At 46.6% G+C, this 21,286-nt stretch overlaps 1 protein-coding gene across 1 annotated transcript; it reads right to left on the bottom strand.

Moving 5' to 3' along the window:
• Positions 1–488: 488 nt before the first annotated feature.
• On the bottom strand, positions 489–9,980 carry DHCR24 (24-dehydrocholesterol reductase). Its single transcript, XM_058030015.1, has 9 exons — positions 9,689–9,980; positions 8,436–8,591; positions 7,883–7,988; positions 7,519–7,637; positions 7,161–7,424; positions 6,325–6,468; positions 5,197–5,394; positions 4,270–4,448; positions 489–2,665 (listed from the first exon to the last, which is right to left on the bottom strand). Exons 1-9 carry the CDS (start codon positions 9,944–9,946, stop codon positions 2,512–2,514), a joined length of 1,578 nt encoding a protein of 525 aa, XP_057885998.1. The 5' UTR covers positions 9,947–9,980; the 3' UTR covers positions 489–2,511.
• Between the last annotated feature and the right edge of the window lie 11,306 nt (positions 9,981–21,286).

Here is a 21,286-nt window from a genome sequence, read left to right on the forward strand (position 1 = left end):
TCCTCAGGCTGAAGAGTGCACCCAGTCTCGACTCTCACATTTGGCTGCTCATTCAAGGCAGGGATTAGATTTATTAGCATGAAATGAGAAGAATGAAGTAATTACCCATTGTCAATGGGTAGCACCTAAATGCAAAATGGGAGTTTGTCCTCCTCAGACAAAATGTCACGGGGAAAGAAGGAAGTGGTGTGTGTAAAAATCGGGACAATTGGCATCATGAAGCTGTGTGGAGCTAGTGGGGCATAAGTGAAGGGTTAAAGGCTCAGCTATGAGGTATTTCTTTTATTGCAGGTGTGTCTTGGGGAAAAGATAAGTGAAGGTTCACGGACTTCAAAGACATTCCTACAAACACCACCTCCCTCACAATGCCCTGGGTGTCTCACCCAGGCTTTCTCAGTAATCACTGGCCATGTGGAACAACACAAGAAGCAGACAGAAATGATAAACAGCTGCTGAAAAGCAAGCAAGCACTCATTAAAAGACACTCCTTGGAACAGTACGCCGGCCAGAGCTTTATTTTCAACAGCCCATACAACCAAAAACCAAGAGCAACAGCAATGGTGTGTGTGCATGTGTGTGACTGATACAGTGCAGTACCCCATCACAGCATACAAAGTTTGCCAATAAATTAAGGTGTGAAAAAACAAACACAGTGCATACCTAAAGATCATCAGTACATAAGTGGAACACAGCCTAAGTAGAAGTATTTGCATATCCTCTAGCTGTTTTAACATTGCCCTTTCAAAGCTAACCAAACCATTCTTGCTCTGTGCAGGCTATACAAGCACTGGGCTAATTGTAGCTTCACCCCAGGGACAGTTCCCTCGTGGGGGCAGGAAGGCAGGTCACACCCTGAGAATCAACACGTGCCTTCCTGTGTACCCCTGGTGCAGCCACGAGGTGTGGCAGGCACTCCTGGATCACTGACACAGCTCCAGGGCCCAGGCAGCACTGAGGACACTCTGCACTGGCTGTGTCTCCCCATGGAATGCTGCCCCTGTGCAGGATTTGAGGGGGCACCTTACTTATATCACTGAGTTACAGCCCAAGCTTATTCCTGCTACTGCTTTATCATTGGTTTCATCTGGACCTTAAACATCCATCTATCAATAAATAAAATCATTGGTTTAGCACGCATAATAAAATTACACCTCCCACTGGTAACTGTTTGAGAAGTTCTCTGTGTCACTCCCTACACAAACCTCAAGAAAATTATTTTCCATCAGGCTCAGCAAGGTTTCAAGTAACAATTTTCAGTACTGCTTGGACAAGACACAGGCTTGGTTTGGAACCCTGATTCTGGCTATCTCCACACTTCTACACTCAAGTGTATCAAGTCCACGACTGTGCCATTTTCACCTGCGAGCAGCAGAAGAGGGAACTAACAGTACTTGCTGTTATTCTCTCTCCAGGTGACTGAAACAGTCCTTTTACAAAGCCTATCAACCTAACCCAGCTAAAATGAAAAGCAAAAATGTCACTCAAGTCAGAACCAAAGCCTGTGTGTTTCAAGGTTCACATCAACAGTTCTTATCCACAGCCACTTGCTCTAACAAACCTCCTAAAAATGCAGCCTTGACTTCCTTCTCCCAACAGGCCAGGACAGAACAATCTGAGATGAGCCATATCTTCCTCCAACTGAGTACTTATAAGGCACTAAAATTAAGCCACAACCAAACAACCCCAAAAAAACACAAACCCAAAAGAAACCCAACCAAACTGACCCACAAAGAAATTAAAATTTGGCTATATGAAATAGCAGCAATTCTTCTTCAGTGGTCTACAAAGCCAGAACATTGATACTTTGGGGCAAAAAAAACCAAACCAATGCACTGTTGGCCAACTACAAAACACCTAAAAAAAACCTACATCCATTCACACTTCATAATCAAAATCAGTACAAATCTGATAGGCACAAGTAAAAAGCATCTTCTTCACACCTCAGTGCTCAGTTTTCCAGCAGAAGCCAGGCCTGGGGAGCTCAGCTGCCCTGCAGGACAAGATGAGCAGCCCAGCACCACCATCATGCAGCTGCAGGAGGATGGAGTGGGGATGAGCCACTGCAGAGCTGCTCCAGGACACTGACTGGAGGCAAATGTTCTTAAAAACATGATTAATTAGACAATGTGTTCAGCTTTGGCACCTATTTCTGAGCCCCCCCTCCTGTTTTTCAGAAGTCATGTTAAATATAGCTGGTGTAACTCCAGTGTCTTCATCCATTACTATTATTTTTCTTCTGCCTGGAAATAGGTGAACTCACCTATGTCACTACATTAGATACAGAGGCTAGCACTTCAGATTTCTTAAAAACAATCACTCTGAGTTTGGAAAACTGGTTTCAAAACATACCAAGAAATACTAAACATAAATGTGTAAAGCAGGAATTCATACCTTTAAACATCAATAAGAATGAGCTTATTTGGAGAGCAATAAAGCTTTTTTTTAAAGGATATACTGACTAGCTATAGGTAAATTCCTCTTTCCCTGATTGCTTGGTGAGCTCAGCCAGGCTCAGTGCCTTGCAGCTTTGCAGATTTTGTCATACACTTCTGGAAAGGCATCCTTGCAATTCATCTCCTCCCTCAGCTTGTGGTACAACGAGCCATCAAACATATCCCAGAACTCCTCACGGGTCATGTAACAATCTGCATACAGCATCTGGAAACTGGAGAGAAGGGAAAGAGAAAAGACAGAGATTCAGTGTTAATTGAGCCATAAGATTTGATATAGAATATTAAAAAAAAAAAAAAATCAGTGCAAGTTATGAAAAGCAAATACTTAACAAAACAAAAACATCAACAATGCATTTTAAAAACAAGGAAATACAATAGCTCATGTGGATTATGTTGGGACACTCAGCCGATTATGTTGTGTGGATTTAGTATTGTTTTCTGCCTATTTTCTTAGGATACATGTAGGTACAGTCACAGAATCTCATATTTGCCTGCATTACAATATCCATTCAAGGCAGATGTAACAATACATTCTTTGACTTTTTCATTTCTCTGGACATTAAGAACAGAACTAAGAAGGCAAAATGAGACCAGGCCAAGAAGATAAATCCATAGTGCAAACAAAGCATGGTGTAACAAAGGTCCATTTACAAATTAAATCCTTCTTCAGCTGTGGACTCTTCCTCACTCTCACAGTGTGCTCTCTAAGCTGCAGCTACCACCAGAGTACAGCAGCAAAACACAACCTAACATAGAAGCTCTATTGTTTTGTGTGATTATGAAACTGGAAGATTAAGCATTTATCCATTGTTCATTTCCCAGTGACAGGTAGAAAACAGACCAAACTTTGTCAGTAAAGAGCTTTAAATTAAAATCTTAATTTCAAGTTAATGAAAAAAAAGCTTAAAATTAACTTTGGGTCGCTTTGTTCTCTGGCAAATCACTTCTTGCAGCTTGAAGTCATTTGCAGTCCCCAAATCATCTCGAAGCAGCCTTGCCATTATTGCTCAGCCACATGGGACATGATCACTGTTAGACTGAGAAGTAGGTCAAAATAGAAATGGGGATAAATTAGACTGATGGTGTAAAAATACCATGTAGTTGCTTTTTGTTCCTGAGAAACCAGCCTGTGGCTGCTCCTCCACTGACACCGCTCCAGCAAATTCGGCTGGCTCGAGTCCGTGACAGATGGTGGGCACATGCCTCACGCCCACTGCGGTCCTGTGCAACCAGAACCCAGGCAGGGAAAAGGAAGCTCTGGAGCACAAGTTTTGAGGGAGGGAAGAGCCACCAGCACACACACCACCACCCTGACTGACTGCAGGGACAGCCAAGGCTGCCCCCTGGGCAAGGACATCCCGGTACAAGGACGGGGCCGAGCGGCTCCGTGATGCTGTAAGGACTGCAGGGAGAACAGTCCCAAGGGCAGCCAGGGAAGCTGTCCAAACTTTTGGGATTCCTCAGTGATTCATTCCTTGGAATGAATATTCCAAGGATGTATTTTGTAGCAGCAGACTCTGCTCCCAGAGCAGCCTGGAGCTGAAAGGTGATCTGAACTCACCCAGCTCCCAACTACACCGCGAGAACTTCAGCCAGTGTGTCCTTTTGTTTGGTTGGTTTTGCAATCAAATAATAAAGTGAAATCATATTTTAAACTCACCAAAATTAGAAATTTAAATTAGTTTTCAATTACTGTGGTTGTTACATTAATGCAGTATTAAATATTAAAGTTCTGTGGGATAAACAGCTGTAATTAAACCACATGGGTGTGAATTATATGTGACATTATCAGTGTTCTGAGGAGTGGGGTCCTTACCCGTGTACACTTCTTACAAACTTTTCCATCTGCCTCATTGAAGCCCTGGCTTCAAACTGTTTGCTTTTGGGCTCTCCATAAGCTCCTATATCCACGTAGAGTTCAGCTTCATTTCCTTTGGGATGGACCATACCAGGATTGTTGGGCAATATGAAAGGACACAACCAAATAGGGTACACCTGCAGGGGCAGCAAAACACTTTATCACTTATTTTTTAACACAATCATCCTTTAAGATCTTTAATAAATGTGGCAAAATAAAGAATTAAGAGAACTTTCTCCCAATCCTAGACTGAAACTTTTGCTTTCAGCTCTTCCTTCTCAGCTGTCCTAGTATTGTTTTTAGCTGCACTTTCTAATGACCATAACACAAATGGATTGTCCTCCTAGAATTACATCTCCTCCCCTTAAACATTTGAAATAAAAAGGGAAAAAAAACCCCAAAACACCCACAAATAAACCACCCCTGATCTCAAAGCAACAACTGAATAAACATTCTGAGCAAAAAGAGAAGGAAATGTTTTCTTTTCCAGGTCAGTCCAAAACTGAAATTATCAAAACTGAAATTCTACACTAACTAAAATAAATTCAGAAATAAAAGCAAGAAAGGGAGATTAAGCTCCACAGTTGGTGCTTGGTGAGACCACCAGTCATTTTAGGTGAAGCTCATATTTTAGTAAGCGATAAAATCTTTTAGAAGTGTCAGCTTCTACCAAAGCTTGAATCTTTTATTTAATGTTTCTCTTTGTCAGAAAGCTGTGTTTATTTCTGCTGCAGCCTTGCATCATGGACTCACAAAGCACAGCACTCCCCAGGACACAATAATGACCTTTTGCACAAGCAGGATATTATGTCTTAACACCAGCAGTCCCATTGCTTATCACAAACAACCCAAGATTTGCTGAGTCCTAAGGAGATGAGTTCTTACATTAAGGTCAACGTGGAAGGTCTGGATTGATTTTTCAAGGCTCTTTATTGGCACCAGCATGTCCTGCACAACGTGGTGCTGCTCATACAGCTTCCTAATGGCTTCTCCTTGGGTGAGCTTCAGCAGAGAGATTTTTGGGGGGACCATCCAGCCAAACAGGTAGCGGAACACGGGGTTATTGCCAAAAGGAATGATATCCTTCAAAGAGGAGAGAAAAAAAACTCTGACTGAAGAACGTGTAACTGGACCAAAAGAACACTTCAGAGCCCTCAGGGCAATATTAAACCAGATTTCCAATAAATTTAATTGGTGATACTTTGCTGAAGTACTAGAACACAAATTAGCAAATTAGAGGGGCCTGGGCTGCACTTGGCTACAGAGCCTTGCCCCAAGCCTCCTCTAGTTCCCACTGATTTGCAGTTGTATGAATCACAACACACCCAGCCCCAAATAATTTCAAAAAATAAAAAGAGCAACAGGCTATTATCTTGCAACAGCCAAGGGAGGAGTGCAAAAGGAGCTAACTTTACAGAAGTTTTGCAAGAATAGCCAAATTTCTCAATAGCATTTTAAAGCTGTAAAATCTTAATTACCACCCGCACAGCTAACTGCTGTTTACCTTCTGCAGGAGCTGAAAGGATCTGGTACCTCACTCCAGAGATTCAAAATGTAGTAACAGGAATATTTCAGAATGCCAAATCAAGTTTTGTGTAACTACACATGACAATAAACACATTTATGAAATTCTAAGTAATGACCTGATTACGTAATTCCTTTAGGTGGGGCGGTTTTTCAGCCAGAATTTCACATTCATGTTTTTCCCACCATCTGAATTTGGAAATCACTCAGTAGTGATTTAATGCTGAAATACATACTTAAGACCTAAATTCAGAAAAGCACTAAACCAAAAATCAGGAGCTTCTGATACAACACCTTATATGTCGAGAAGTGTCTTTGGATTTGCTGCACTCAAATGCAGGACTTGTAATTTTGCCATAAACTTTGCCATTTATTTCTGTCATTAAAGACAGAAGTTGCTGCCAAGGGGAAGAAGGTACATTGTACCTACACTGTGAAGGGGCAGGGTACTTTCCTGCAGATACATTTGAATTTTGGAACTGGTCTTACTTGGAGCTCCCAGAAGATACTGCGAGTGTGTCTGTGGTAATAATGTCTGGAAGGAATGTACTCCACTCCAGTCCTGTCAGCTTTCAAATACTTCTCCACATGCTTAAAGAACCATGGCTTGTAGTAGTTGCCAATTCTGTTTATCTACAAGAAAACAAGAATTCATCAGGTAAGAGTTACACCTTGCCAGACAACAGAGTACATCCTCAAATTCCCTTCCTGTGAGGAATCTTTGTTATATCCTCTGGATAAGACTGTCACAAGGCATCTAGGGAGCCTTCACCCCACTTGCAAGGCTCCTTCTTAGCTTCCTTGCCATTAAGGTTTAAGTAAGGCCTCCACTGACAAGCTATTTAAGAGCCCACAAATGTGACAGAACCGAATTCCTAAAATGCCAATCTCTAACCCCATCATTAATCCAAAATCTCACATGGCAGAGAGGAAACATCCAGGTGGAGGGTTGCATGAACACTTAGCAGGACCCTCCTGTGCATGCCCTGATGTGTTTTTATTGATATTATCAGCATTAAAAGCTTGCTAGGAAGAGAGTTACTGTGAACAACTGCAGTTCAAAGCAGCATTGTTCAGTCTATGAGAAAAGATCCTTCTCCTCTTCCTCCTCCTCAGAACAATGAAATCAGTGGGTCATTTCTCACCAATAAAAGAGATTTAGAGAACACATTCTGTCATAGTAGGAATTAAAATACTCTGATGGACTGATCCAAATTTTAATCCTATGTTAAGAGATTGTTCCAATTCTATAATGGTTTTATCCTAGTACAGCTTCAGTTAGACCCTGGGAGTACTTTTTTTGTGAGTAACTTCCCTTTAGTTACCTTGCTTTGCTCAGCTTCATCAGTCAGGACTCCTGTCATGATGACTGCTTCATCCAAAGAATACATAAGTCCTTCCACAAAACTATTCTCCTTTTTCTTAGACTCTTCAGTGAACTTCTCACAAATCTTCTGCAGTCCTCTCACTGGCTCATAATGTATTTTGACATATTTCTTGGCAGGAACCATTTTTATTTCTGCTGCAACCAGGAAACCCAGAGTACCACAAGACCAAGGCACTGCATAAAATAGGTCTGAGTTTTCAGTCTGCAAAAAGTATGTATGTCATACTAAATCATATATCCACACCAATAACTGTCAATGACATTGTAAATGATAGCAAAGTAACATTTTGTCTTACTGGTGAACATCTCACAAGGCTTCCATCAGCAAGAACAAGTTCATAGGCCACACAGGTGTGCTGAAAAAGTCCATAGATATGGGATGAAGACTCAATGCCAGTTCCCATGATCAGGCCACCTTATCAAGAGAGCACACAACAAATCAAATGAAACACACTCCAAAATGTGGGTGATTTATGAGAGCAACCTCCACTTTATAAGTTCTTTTAAGAGTATTTAAAAGAAAAAGTGCTTATAACATAAATACCACAAAGAACATAAGGCTCAACAGACTATTTCTAGAACCTTTAAAACAACACAATTAAAAAACCCTAATGGAAGTGCAGCAAAATGAGTGAGTCTCTTGTCATCAGCAATCCTTACCTACTGTGAGGTCATCAAGCTCTGGCACCACAGGAATGGTCCAGCCCATGGGATTCAGGTATGCAGTCAACTGGCCCATGGACACCAAAGGCTCCACACGAACAACCTAAAAAGGAAAAAAAAACAAAACAAAATCCACCCCCAAGTTCTCAACAAATATAAATTAAAGAGTTCAGCATTAATGATGACAAAACATGGCTAACTGGATACACCTCCATCTGTTATCAGAACTCAGAGACTCACTTTCCTAAGAGAGCTGCTAAAAATAGTGGGAACTGTTTAGTGATTCCTCCTCTGCCTCAACATCTTGTTGCTCAGTGCCCAAACCCATAAATCAATCTGGTCTTTTAGACTTCAGCACATAAAAGCCAAGCAATTCCATATGCTGGGTTTTTCAGATGGAACGATCCAAGCCCACATTGCAAACCCTTGAAATGTGACAGCTCTGCCACAAAATTTTGCTGTTTGTGGAATCCAATCCCTTCAGCTCTGTGTATCGTGAAGAAAAGTATAAAATCCATGAGAGTGCATGCTTTGTGGTGGGATTTGTTACCTGTCTTTCACTGTCTACTTCCAGGACATCCATTAAATTGATCATGATGTTCTTGTGGGTCTTCTTGTACTTGCCCACTCGGAGTGACACCGTCAGCCAGCCGGGCCGGCCCGTGCACATGTACCTCCTGCTGCCTTCCTTCTTCCATTCCCGCACCTGCAAGGGCAACAACTCTCACACCAGGGATGCTTTGGAAGCCTCTCTGCAGCCCTCTGAACTCCTAAATAAAGTATGACCAGAGTGGTTTAGTTATGTAGAGGATACACTTTTAATATCCTGTAGCTCCGGGGTTTTCTTTTGGGGGAAGGATTCACAAGGATAACAAGACACTAACAGAGTTTTAAAAACCCTCCTCTAAGGGAGGTATTATTGCTGTTATAATCTCAGTTCTAACCCAAACATAGAAAAACTGGTCCGAGCCTCCAAATGACCAGGTCTAGTGGAACCAACCTTAAGCAACCTGGTCTAGTGGAAAATGTCCCTGCTCATGGCAGGTGGGGTTGGAACAAGATGATTTTTAAGGTCCCTTTCCAACCCAAAGCCTCGTAGGATTCTACAAAAAGTTGGGAAGGAAAATGTGTAAGCCATATGAGTTCTGCAAAGCCACAGTGGTTAACACCCAGAGAACAAACAACTGCATTTTCTTCAAAGCTGAGTTGCTACTACAGCTGGTAAAAAAACCCCAGCCAACAACCCCAACCCCTCTGAGAGTAATTCCCTGCACATGAACATCCATCTGCATCCGTGATGTGACAGACAAGGCAGGAAACAGAAGCGGACGTGACAGAATTACCACAAACAGCAGAGAGCACAGAATCACCACGCACATCTGCATTTCTGGGCGGAGGAAAAGTTTAATCTGGCCACGAAGCAGCTCCTGGAGCTGGCGGTGTGAGCAGCAGGGTGTGAGGGGAAGCAGAACATGCTCCAGGGCTGCGGCTCAGACACTGATGTGCTCCCATGTTGAACACACGTGTGTCCCTGAGCCTGCTGCTGCCGAGCCCGGCTCACAGCACACCAGCAGCGCAGGCAGCGAGTTCCACAGGAGTTCCAGCGGGACACAGCCCTGAAGGAGGCTGAAAGCCCCGCTGGCGTTTATTCCCTTGCATTCCCCCACTCCGCTGGACTTTGCCCCGGGTGCGGAATAGCGCGGTGAGAGGGAGGACAGAGATGACAGAGAGCGGGACAAGGACACGCTGTTCCCTCACAAAGCCGCGGTACCCCCGGGGTGCCGAGGTCCGGCCAAGCCTCACCTGCTCCTGGATGTGCCGGACGCGCTGGGCATGCTGCCGCGGGGCGCTGTGGAGGCGCCACACGGCCCATGCGCGCAGCTGGTAGTAGATGTCGAAGAGGATGGAGAGCGGCAGGAGGAAGAAGCAGACGAAGACCCAGCGGTGGTGCACCAGCACGGCCTCCAGCCCGCGGTGCCGCACCCAGAGCAGCAGGAGCAGCAGCCCCGCGCCCACCGACCACAGCGCCGACATGACGCCCACCGCCCGCTCGCGCTCCATCACGGCCGCGCGCCCTTATGGGACCCCGCCATGCCGCGCCCGCCGCTCGCGCGCTCGCCGCCCGCGCCACGCCCCTCCGCCACCATTGGCCGAGACGTGAGGCGAGGGGAGGGAGACGACCAATCGGAGAGCTCCGAGGAGATCGGACCAGGCGCTGAGGGCGCCGATTGGCTGCGCGCGGCCGGCCCCGCGGCTCCCCCTCATCGCCGCGGCCACCGGGCCCCCCCCCCGCGGCGGGGGTGGCACCGCCTGGGGACTGAGGGGGACTGAGGGGCAGCCGGCTCAGACCCCGGGCAGGGCTGGGGATGGGGACCGGGCAGGGTCAGACCCCAGGAAGGGCTGGGGATGGAGACCGGGACAGGGCTGGGGATGGGGACTGGACAGGGTCAGACCCCAGGAAGGGCTGGGAATGGGGACCGGGACAGGGCTGGGGATGGGGACTGGACAGGGTCAGACCCCAGGAAGGGCTGGGGATGGGGACCGGGAAAGGGCTGGGGATGGGGACCGGGCAGGGTCAGACCCCAGGAAGGGCTCGGGGAGCCGGATCAGACCCCCAGGAAGGGCTGTGTGGGACACAGGGCAGAGGACAAGGGCTGAGGCAGAGGGCACTCCCCGGTCAGGGTGGTGGTGCTGTGGTGACCGTGTCTCCTGAGCAAGGGATGCACCCTGGCGCCTTTGGGTTGGGGTCTGGAGCAAAACACCTCCACATCCCCCACCCGTGCACCCCTCACCTGTGCACCCCTCTGGTGTTGTAGGCACTAGAGAACCTGATAGTGCAGGTGTCTCCAAAGTGCCAGCAGTTCCATTTCTAAAATAAAGAAAGGGACATCTTCCTCCAAAACACAGCTTGCTCTCTAAAACCCTGGCAGAAAACTCCTATCCATGGTGGAACCAATTCACATAAAATCTGTGAGAAAGATGAGACTTTGTTTTCTGAAGTTAAAATCCCTCCAGGGATGTGTTGCTTGAGAGGATGGTGACAGAGATCCAACGACACCCCCAGGAGGTTCTGGCACAGTCAGCGCTGTCAGACACCCTGGAATGGCAAAGGCTGAGTTCAGAGAGGAACATGGAATACAGGTGTTCCGTGTGGACACAGCCATGATGATGTGACACAAGTGTCAGCAGGAGAAATGCTGACCTTGTCCTTTAGATGACTGATAGCTGGGAGAGGGAACCTTCAGGCAGGGAGGGATCGGGGTTCAGAGCTCAGCTGTGGCAGCCCAGCCACACCTTTCAGCCCTCTTCAGACACAGGGAAGGCTTTGTTGTGAAGCCCACTTCAGGATCTCATGGAACCATTCACAGAATGGTTTGGGTTGGAAGTACCTTAAGGATCACCTAGTCCCACCCCTTTGGCCATGGGCAGAGCCACCTTCCCTTAGAACAGTTTGCTCAGGCCCCCATGCAACATGCCTGGAACAATTCCAGGGATGGAAATTTTAGCACACTGTCTTTTTGGGGTTTGTCCCACGGCTTTTATTGAAGGACTAGACTGAGACTTCACAGCTCTCATATTTGGAAAGGGTCTCCTAATTTCCAGACTAAATTTATTTATAGCCAAATTATATTTGTTGCACTTGTGCCTAGTCTGTTCACTAGCTCTTCTTACATCTGAGCTGATTGATGTTATCTGTTTTTATTTATCAGTTCATCTGCTGACGGAAATTATTCATGCAAAAGAAGGTTCCCATGCTTCTAAGGGAGGTTATTTTAACCTCTCTGAAGGACCTAAATAATTATTCCTGATCTGAATGTGATCAAGCTCTGGGCTTATTGAATAACAGCATCATTTATTCATAAGGGGATATTTATGCCTTCAGTGTAAATACTATTTTGAACTTGTTTTTATGAAGAACCATTACAAGTGCTTATAATGTTTTTCATGTTTTGCTCTTGTTTTTGTAAGGCTCTAGGCAACAGGAAGGGGGTAGGTGAGCTCAAAGATTGGGATGTGAAACTCCTTTAAAGCAGAGGAGTGAACCACGTTCAGATTATGGTCAAATTGCTTGTGTAGGTACTGATGCCAGGCATAGAAAACACAGGAATGAGAAGGGGATGAGGGAAGGGGAGATAGATACTAGAAATGCTGCAGGTTTTCAATTCTAGTTATCCTAGTTACTTGGGCAAAACATCATCCAGTGATCTATGTAGGTTTAGGAAGACATCATCTGCAAATCTGGTTGGAAGAGCTAAGGTTCTCTTGGTAGCTTGGTGAGATGAAAATCCTTGGTTTCTTCAATTGAATTAACATTTTAAGTGTGTTTAAGCTGTTAGTGCTTCTTAAAAAAGCAGTCCTTTTCCCTTCCTCTCCTCCCTGCCTCCCTCTCCTGCCATCCCATCCGCCCACTCATGCTGTTCTGGGCATGCTGTGCAGTACAAGTGCTTCTGCTGTCACTCAGTTAAACAGGTTGGAGAGCTGATCTGACTGAAGAATTAAACATTTTCTGTTCAAATCAGGTTTTTTTCCTGCCTGGATCAGCTCCCTGTGGAGCTCACCCCACGCAGGCTTGTGCTGGGAGCAGAGCAGGGCCTTGGCACTGACCATGGCAGAGCTCCCTGTCCTTTTGGGGCAGCTCATCCCTGCCAGCCCTGCTCAGGACTCTGCTCCTCACCCAGCAGGGCTTGGTGGTGACCATGCAAAGGCTTTTGGATAAAGGATGCAGCTCTTTGTCCAAGGAGACAGGGAGAAGGGACGCAGAGTCATGGAATCATAGAATTGTTTAGGCTGGAAAAGCCATCTCAGATCATCAAGCCCAACTGTTCACCCAGCACTGCCAAGGCCACCACCCCAAGTGCCACATCCACGCAGCTTTTAAACCCCTCTAGGGATGATAATTCCATCACTGCCATGGGCAGCCTGTTCCAGTGTTTGGTAACTCTTTATGTGAAGAAATTGTTCCTGATACGCAATCCAAATCTCCTTGGAACAACTTGAGGCTGCTTCCTCATTCCTGTCTCCTGTTCCCTGGGAGAAGATCCTGAGCCCCACCTGGCTCCAACCTCATTTCAGGGAGTTGTAGAGACTGAGAAGGTTCCCTCTGAGCCTCCTTTTCTCCCGGCTGAGCCCCACCACTCCCTCAACCTCAGACTTGTTCTCCAGCCCTTTTCCCAGCTCTGCTGCCCTTCTCTGAACACACCTCAGCCCCTCCATGTCTTCCTTGTCATGGGAGGCCCCAAAATGCACACAGCATCCAGGTGTGGCTTCATCAGCACCAAGCACAGGGGGACAATCCCTGCCCTCATCCTGCTGGCCACACTGCATGGCCATCACATACAGAGCATTTGAGCTGCACACAAAAGTGGGCTGGAGAGTTCTGTCTCCATGAGAAAAATATCAAGAGGCTTTCAGTGGCACCAAAGGAAGGCATTGAAGAGCATTAAAAAGCCCATTTTCTCTTACAAACTCTCACAGCCCTGGTACTGACTGCCACAGAGCTGCTGCTGAGCAGTACCAGGATGCTGAAAGGACAGGCATTTAATAGGAGTAATTATGAAAACTAATAAAGAATTTTGGAAGACTGCAAGCCTCCTTAAATCCGTGAAGAAAGCAGCTGATGGTTGCTTGGGGTTAGGAGTCAGCTGCTTTTGGTTTTCCTGCACGTTGGTTTGGTGCAAAGCTTGATTGAAAGCGGAGTGTTTCTGAGGGCTGGAGGGAGGTGGTGCTCAAACTGCTTGTGAGAAGCTCCCTCTGCTGAGAAATCCAAAGTATGTCCAGTCACCCTGAAGGAAAAGCCTGTAGGGGAATGTGGTGTTCCTGTGTTTACCTGATGGTGCTCAATTGACCAACTTCCAGATGGGTTTTTTTGGAAAGGTATTTATCAGTGGGACACCTATTGCTCAGGACCTATTTCTCAGGTTTCACAGCTGTTTCATGTGAGGGAGTAGAGGTGCGTGGTGGCTTGAAGAGGAGGAAGGCAGAGGGGTTGGTACAGCAGCTATAGCTGGAGTGGCCCTTGGGAAATCGGTCAAAGAGGGAAAATGCATTTTTAGTTACTTTAGAAACTTCCAGATAGCTCTCAGGGAAAGTGAAACACCAGCTGAAGGCTTGGGCAAGGTTAGATTGGTAAGGCAATTTTAGGTGTAGGTGGATCCAATGTGGAAGGACTTGTTTAACATCCATGGTGGGGAAAGCTCTCCATGTGCATTCGTCTGAGTCCTTGGGGTGACTTTGCTCTTTTTTCCTTGCTTTCCTCTGTCTTCTCAAGGCTGCAACCACTCTGTTCACACTGGGAAGGGCTTCACCAAGAGAAGGAATAACTGGTGCTGCAGGAATCAAGGATACCTGGTGCTCTGATAGCAATCATGTCACAAGGCTCCACTCCTCTGGTGATGAGGTACTGTAGGTGGCTGGTGGGACCCATCACCACCTTGAGGAGAAACAGATGCAGAATATGAAGTGAAATTTGGAATACTGATGACAGCAGAGTGTGTCCTATCCTTCAGTGGCTGTGCTCTGCATCAGGAGGCAAGGTCAGCTGCTGGTCAGCACGTTCACAGAGCCACCAAAAAACCCCCAGTGCTGCAGAACGTACGAGAGCTTTCGTGTATTCTGTGTGATGTGCATTAAATCCAGCTTTACAATTGCCTCTGAAGGGTTACCCTGTCTGGGATTTACAGAAAGAATCACTTGTCAAAACAGAGAACCAGACTGGGAAAGGAATTCAGCCCTCCCTTCACTGTCACCAGGGCGGTGTCCTCTGTGGCAGAAATTAAATGGCTGTGGCATGGCAGTGGATGTGGAGAGCTGGTTACTGAGGAAATTTGGGTTCAAATCACAGGCTGAAGGAGGTCACACTCCTCTGGGTGAGCAGTGGGGACAGAGAGCTCATGGCAACCATCAGTTGGCCTTACAGCCCTGAGAGTGAGGAGGAGAAGTGGGTGAAGAAACTGTGATGCTCCCATCTCCTTCTGTTGGTGAGATCCTGGGGGCACCGACTGTGCTGGGCATCAGAAACCAGCTGCAACCACTGGAAGGCAATAAATGCATTGCTGCAGACTCATGGCAAAATGCACACAAGTGCCAGAGGCTTCCAGGATGCTCAGGGTGAACTTTGTCACCAGTTGTGAACCACAGCTGGTGGGGAGCCACTCCAGGGCACCCTCTCCCCCCACCTGCCTCTGGAATATTCTTGCTTGGAGTGGCAAATGCTGTGGGAACATGCAGGAACCATTTGGTGATGCTGAAGGCTTGCCAGTGTCACCTGAGGAAACACTGCAAGTTGTTTTTCTGTACAGGCCAAATTTTGCTCCCATTTTCAGCTCCCAGCTCCCTGCCTGTGTGTTTAGCATCCCAGTACCAGATGTAGTTGCAGGACTTTTCTTCCAAATAAAGCTGAGGCTTGCACTGCCTTGGCTGTGGCCATTCTCTCTGTCTGGTGTTGTCACTCTGTCACCTGTCTGCTTTCATTTATTGCAACGTTTTAAAATTTTATGGGCCCACTCCCAGATGATGTAAACTGATAAAACTCCAGGCCATGCTCCAAAAACATCAGTGTAACTGTAGGATCTGGCCCCTTGGGTTTACTTACCAATGCCAAAGGAAAATAGAAAAGCTGTGAGCAAAGCAAAAAAAAAGGAAAAGGATTGCTGGAAAAAAAGAGTTTAAGATGTTGGTTATATAAGAGTTGTATAGCTGTTAAAGTCACCTAGAATATCCTTTTAATAAACAACGAAATCGCAGCCAGATAAGTTAATAATTAAGGGTGACAAAAATACACCATTGTTCCAATAATAAGGAACTGCATTGGTCTTACTGAAGATAAATGGAGGCGTATTTAACGTGGTTCAGATCTGTGCTGATAGACTACAAATGTCCTTTTTTTTCCACTAGGAAACTCAGTACAAAATCAGGTCGAAAGCTGATTGCCAGTGTTTGTTCCCTCCACGTTGCTCGGCTCCTTTCAGCAGCAGATGTGCCTTGGAAGCGACTCCCACGTGTGTGGAACTGAGCAGAAGGAAGCTGGAGGCTTTGAGAAGAGGTTCCTGCCCCTTTCTGTGGAGGAGAACAAGATGTGCTCCCATGTGGGGATCATCTCACGGAGATACAGAACGATTTTCAGGCTGAGGACTGGATAAATTGACCAGTCCTCAGCTCTGCAAATCAGTGGCTGGAAAAGGTGTCTGCACGGAAGGTGATGAGGATGTGATTGCTCAGTTTCCTTTAATACAGGGAATTTCTGTAGAATCCAGCTTGGCTGGAGCCATATCTAGTAAAGTGAGACAGCAATTTCAGCACCTTCTGACACAACCAAACCCCAGTTTTTTCGTACTTCCAGTAAGCATCAAAATATGATTGCTGCAGCACCCTGTCCATGGGGAAGAGTGGCCCACCCAGAGAAACCCTGAGACTCACAAATAAATCTGAGAATGGGTAAATGCACTGATCCTGCCCCAGATCATGGTAAACTCCTATAGAAACCCTGAGACTCACAAATAAATCTGAGAATGGGTAAATGCACTGATCCTGCCCCCAGCTCATGGTAAACTCCTATAGAAACCCTGAGAGTCACAAATAAATCTGAGAATGGGTAAATGCACTGATCCTGCCCCCAGCTCATGGTGAACTCCTATAGAAACCCTGAGACTCACAAATAAATCTGAGAATGGGTAAATGCACTGATCCTGCCCCCAGCTCATGGTAAACTCCTATAGAAACCCTGAGAGTCACAAATAAATCTGAGAATGGGTAAATGCACTGATCCTGCCCCAGCTCATGGTAAACTCCAGGTGCCCTTCCAAGCCCCTCATGCTGAGCTGCAGACTCAGCTGCTTTCTGTCTCCTCCTGCCATCTCCATCCTTGGCAAGACCCATTTTTTTTTTACAAACTGCTTAAGGAAATCATTGAGAAATCAGTCAACAATAAACCACTGTCATCCCAGAGCAGTTAATTACCATTATCTATGGTATCAGCCCAGAGCCTGTAATAAGCTCTGAACTTTTATTGCACTGAGGTGTCTGCCTACATCCAGGCTAATGAAGGTTGTGGGGCTGGGATGGATTTCCCTCATGCTGGAACTGGCAGAGGGAATCAGGGCAGGAGAGTTTCATCCCTCTGTGAGGCAACCAAGAGCTGACACTTCTCTGGCACAGCAGAAATGCCAGGGGAGGGAAACCACACCTTTCCAAATAAGGTAAGTAGCCAAAGAAAAGTGCAGGATGCTTTTTGGGGAGCAGGATTAACTCTCTGGATCCTGGGGGACTTCCCAGGGAGGTGGAGCAGGGAATCCTGTGTTCTCCATGTGGGATGGCAGGTCTGTGTGCCAGGGATGCTGCTCATGGGTGCTGTCTGTGAGGTGCTGATCTAAGTCATCTGCAGATGGTAAATCGAGACCTTTCTTTTCTGTTTGAAGGTAGCTAACTTAGGCAATGTCTTCCAGCTGTTTCTTCACATGCATCTTTGCAAATGCCTGTTACTCACATTCACATCCCCCTCGTTCTTCCAAGTCAGTACTGAGTCAGTTTTTCTCTTACAGACTGAGGGAAGAGATGGGAGCAACCTGCTTGTAAACCTCCATAGGAGAAATCCCCTGCTGGTGCTGCTCCTTACAGGCAGAAATCAGGAGAACATCAGGAGTGGGGTCTCCTCAGAGCCTCACACCACAGAGCTAACCAGAGCGTGAGGTGAATTCCCCACTGAGGGAGCTGAGGCACTGGAGATGAGTGTTGGTATCCTCTGACTCTTCTAATGCCATTACAGAGAAGCTGCAGCCTGTTATTTCCCAAACTCACCTCCTGTCATTTCTTGCAGAGTTTCAAATTGTCTTCAGTTACCTAGAAACCCGTGTAAGGAGGTGTAAATGTTCTGGGTTAAAGCGAGGCAAGGTGTGCGGGCAGAAATCACAGAGCTCTTGCTGGGTCAGCAGCTGATGTTGCAGATGAGCTGTGAAGAAAGCAGACAGGCTTTTGGGCACAGCAGGGCACCAAAGGCATCCCAGGTGAGTGTTTCCCTGAATCAGAAGGGGATTCCTTACAGGTGTCTTGTACAGTATGCATGCAAGTGTGCATATGCTACATCAATGTCCTGGGAATGCTGCTCTCCTGGATTCTGAAGTATTTTACATTTGGAAGGAAGTTAGGCCTGTAGGTAAGTTGCTCTTGTGGTGTAGTAAATCCTATGTGAATCCTTTGCTGTATTGTTTGGCTTAACTACAACATAAGTTAAATCTGGTAGGTTTATGTGCTGTTAAGTTTAAATGCTGTTTATTGAAGAGCTGTTGTGCCTTTTGGATGTATTCCTTTTTATCCTTACCTTCTCCTATCCTTTTGTCTCACCCTCCCCAGCCCAGCCTTCACATAGGTAATGTTGTGTTTCTATCAGTTTGGATTGATTGACATTGGATTTTTTGTTTTTTTGTTTTTTTTTTCTTTCTGTGCTTTAACCATTAGTAAGTAATGGGGTGAACCTTGCCAACAAACTTCGTTGTGCTGTCTCTTTTATATTAAATCTGTGTTTGCTGATACCTCAGCTGCTGATTCTTTGAGAAACCTTGGAACCTTCCTCCTCTCAGCCATTCCTTGTGTCTCTCCCCAGGCTGTCATGCTCCCAACAGAATGTTTGCAAGGTTTGCTGGCAGCATTGTAGCCCTCAGCCGCCTCCCAGCACTGCACACTGATGTGAACAAGTGCTTGTGGGCAGCCCGATGCCAAGGCAGGCAGTGGGATAATGCAGGGCATTGGAAATGGAAAACAGCTGTGGAACATCTGGCACAGATGTGTGTTGGACACCAAGGGCTTCACATGTGGTGGCAACCAGAAGAGCTGGATGGCTGCTCCACCCTTTTCCTCTAAAATTCGTAATTAAAGCTGCTTTGAGCTTCTCTTTTGCATTTTTGTGCTGAAAAATAAGCAAAGCCCATCCCACTCCCTGCTCCCTGGAGAGCTCTGCTGCATGCAGCAGAGGCACAGAGCAGCACCAGGTCTTGGGGATGTCAGCACAGCTCTGCTGAGTTCACTGGGAAGCAAATTTAGCCAGTTTTGTGTTTAATCAAAGTTCTTTCTGCTTCTTTGAACATCAGCATTTGGGATCAAGGATGCACAGGAGCTTCAAGCTCAGATATCCAAGCTCAGATATCTGCTGCTGTGCTTCAGCAGCCAGGGCATGTCTGCCCTGGCTCTCTCTGCTCAGGTGTGATGGATGGGACTGACATCAGGCTGGACTGAGGAGCCTGCAGGGCTGGAAATCAATGTTTCCTCACTGCAACTCGCACTCCAGCAGGACAGCAGCAGCTGGGGCATGTGAAACACGCTGCATGGTGGGTTACCCACGTGTAACACAGCCGTGGTGCCTCTTCATGGGGAAGGAAAGAGTTCAGACATGGGGCTTCCCTAAGGCAAAAACCTCCAGGAGCTCAGGAAAAGTTTTGTCTGAGTAAAGGCTGAGCTCAGGCATCAGGATTTAACTCTTTTCTTCCCCCAGCCCTTGTTGGGCAAATTCCAAATCCTTTGCAGATTTTGTTGGAAAGCCCCTAGGAAGCTCCTTCTGTCCTCATCTCCCACACAGAAATTTCCCTTACAGGGAACCCAAAGCTTTGTCACACCCATTTCTCTACACAACAGCCCCAGGAGGAGCTGGCACCTCAGCCAGGTGCTCCTGTAGTGACACAAGGAGCTGAAGGAGTTTGAGAACATTGCTTGTCCATAAAGCCCTCTGTGGACAGTTCTATCTGTATTTTCCCAGTCCCTCTCCAAAACTTTCCACCACAGCTGTGCTCCTCAGTGTGGTGCAGATTTACAGGCTGCTGGTTGGGACATCATTACAGTTGAGTAAGCAAATATTTAAGCTTTAAAACACTCAGAGGTTTTGGGTCTAGGGGCTTGCTAGATGATGGACATAGCTGGTGGAGGAACCACAGCTGAAACTGATATCAAACAACTTCATACACATCTTGTTCTCCTATTATAACTCAAACTCAGTAGAGCCATTGGAACTAAATATTAAGATATATTACAAAGTACATATTGTGGTACAAAAAGGAATTTGGCATTCAATAAAGTCTTGGGTCAAAACCACAGCTGGTCTTCAGAAGGAGAATTTCTAGGTGAAATAGCCAAAAATCCACACCCCACTTTGAGGTCAGGGGGCTGATCCCCTTTCACATCCAAATGCTTGGCATTTCCTGATGGAGACCACAAAGGAGGGCTCCCAAACCCTGCAGCTGCCCATGCAGCAGGACCTGCACTGAGAGACCCATGTCCAGCTGCAGGTTCAGCCCCAAAGGACACCATGAATGTTGCCTCGTGTGAAGACGTAGGACAAATATTTCCACAGCCTGGGTTTGCTGACTGGATTAGGTAGGAGTGCCTGAGCCAGTATATCAACTAGCACGACTAATTAGGCATTTTAAGAAGATGCAAATTAAGGCAAAGATAAACAGCAGGAGGTTTCTCCTTTGCTTTCCACGTGCTGAATGCAGGAATCTCTCCCATCTGCACGTCCTCATGGCTGTGTGCTGCAGCCCCTTCTCAGCCTGGCAGGGATGCAGTCCTCCCAGTGTGCAGGGAAACACGAGGTGTGCCAGCCCCTGGGAATGGCTTCTCCATGGATCTGGACAGCATGGGCACCTTGTGCCTGCAGAGATGTGACCCTGAAGCCACATCAGTGGGTCTGTAGTGACCCTGTCACAGGGGGTGTCAGCAGAGGTGCTTGCTGGGGGCAGCTGGGCATGGGATGAGTGTCCTGTGTGCCAAATCACTGAAGGAATCGCTGTGGCCTGGCCCAGGTGCCACAAATAAGGGTTCTGGCAGGGAGCCTGTGCTCTGGATTTGGTGAATTTGGTGCATCAAAAATCATTCTTGCCTTGGTGCTCTTGGTATCACCCACCCTGTCGTGACAGGGCAGAGAGTGCATGCATCTGCTCACTCACACCCCTAATGAAAAAGCTGGCTTGTTTATCTTGATTACACAGTGGAATGCACTATTTTACATGTGATTTGCTGCAGCAGCAAAATTAGGTGAACAATGAATCAAACAGCAGCATTTTTTTTTTTGTGCCAGCAGCGTTGCTCAGGCTCAGCATCCTTACCTGGGGGAGGCAATTACTGGAACAATCTCCTTCCCCTGTTCCTCCTTTGTTCTTGTTCTTGCAGGGGCTGTGACTGTCTTTTATATCTCCTTGTTTTCTCCACTGCAGTTTCACTGTGCATGGGATGTTTCACATGTTTTGCACAGATATTCTGTCTTTATTCTGGAGAAGCCTTTTCCCTGTTGCAGCACCTTGTCCACCTGCAGGAAAGTGCTCAGAGTGGGAAAACACATTTTGGCCAAGGTGCTGCTAAGCAGAGAGAGGTGCTGGTAGCACTCAGCACTTCCTTGTGGTGGAATATTTGTTCGTGGCTGCC

Source organism: Melospiza georgiana, chromosome 9 (genome assembly GCF_028018845.1).
Source record: "Melospiza georgiana isolate bMelGeo1 chromosome 9, bMelGeo1.pri, whole genome shotgun sequence".
NCBI lineage: Eukaryota > Metazoa > Chordata > Aves > Passeriformes > Passerellidae > Melospiza > Melospiza georgiana.

Excerpts from the sequence above, each read along its gene's own strand:
- DHCR24 (XM_058030015.1), bottom strand. The coding sequence starts at position 9,946 with ATGGAGCGCGAGCGGGCGGTGGGCGTCATGTCGGCGCTGTGGTCGGTG. Across the intron at positions 7,989-8,435 it reads AAGTAGACAGTGAAAGACAG|GTTGTTCGTGTGGAGCCTTT; the intron begins GTAACAAATCCC and ends TTTCCTTTTTAG. Across the intron at positions 2,666-4,269 it reads TTTGTAAGAAGTGTACACGG|TTTCCAGATGCTGTATGCAG; the intron begins GTAAGGACCCCA and ends CCTTCTCTCCAG.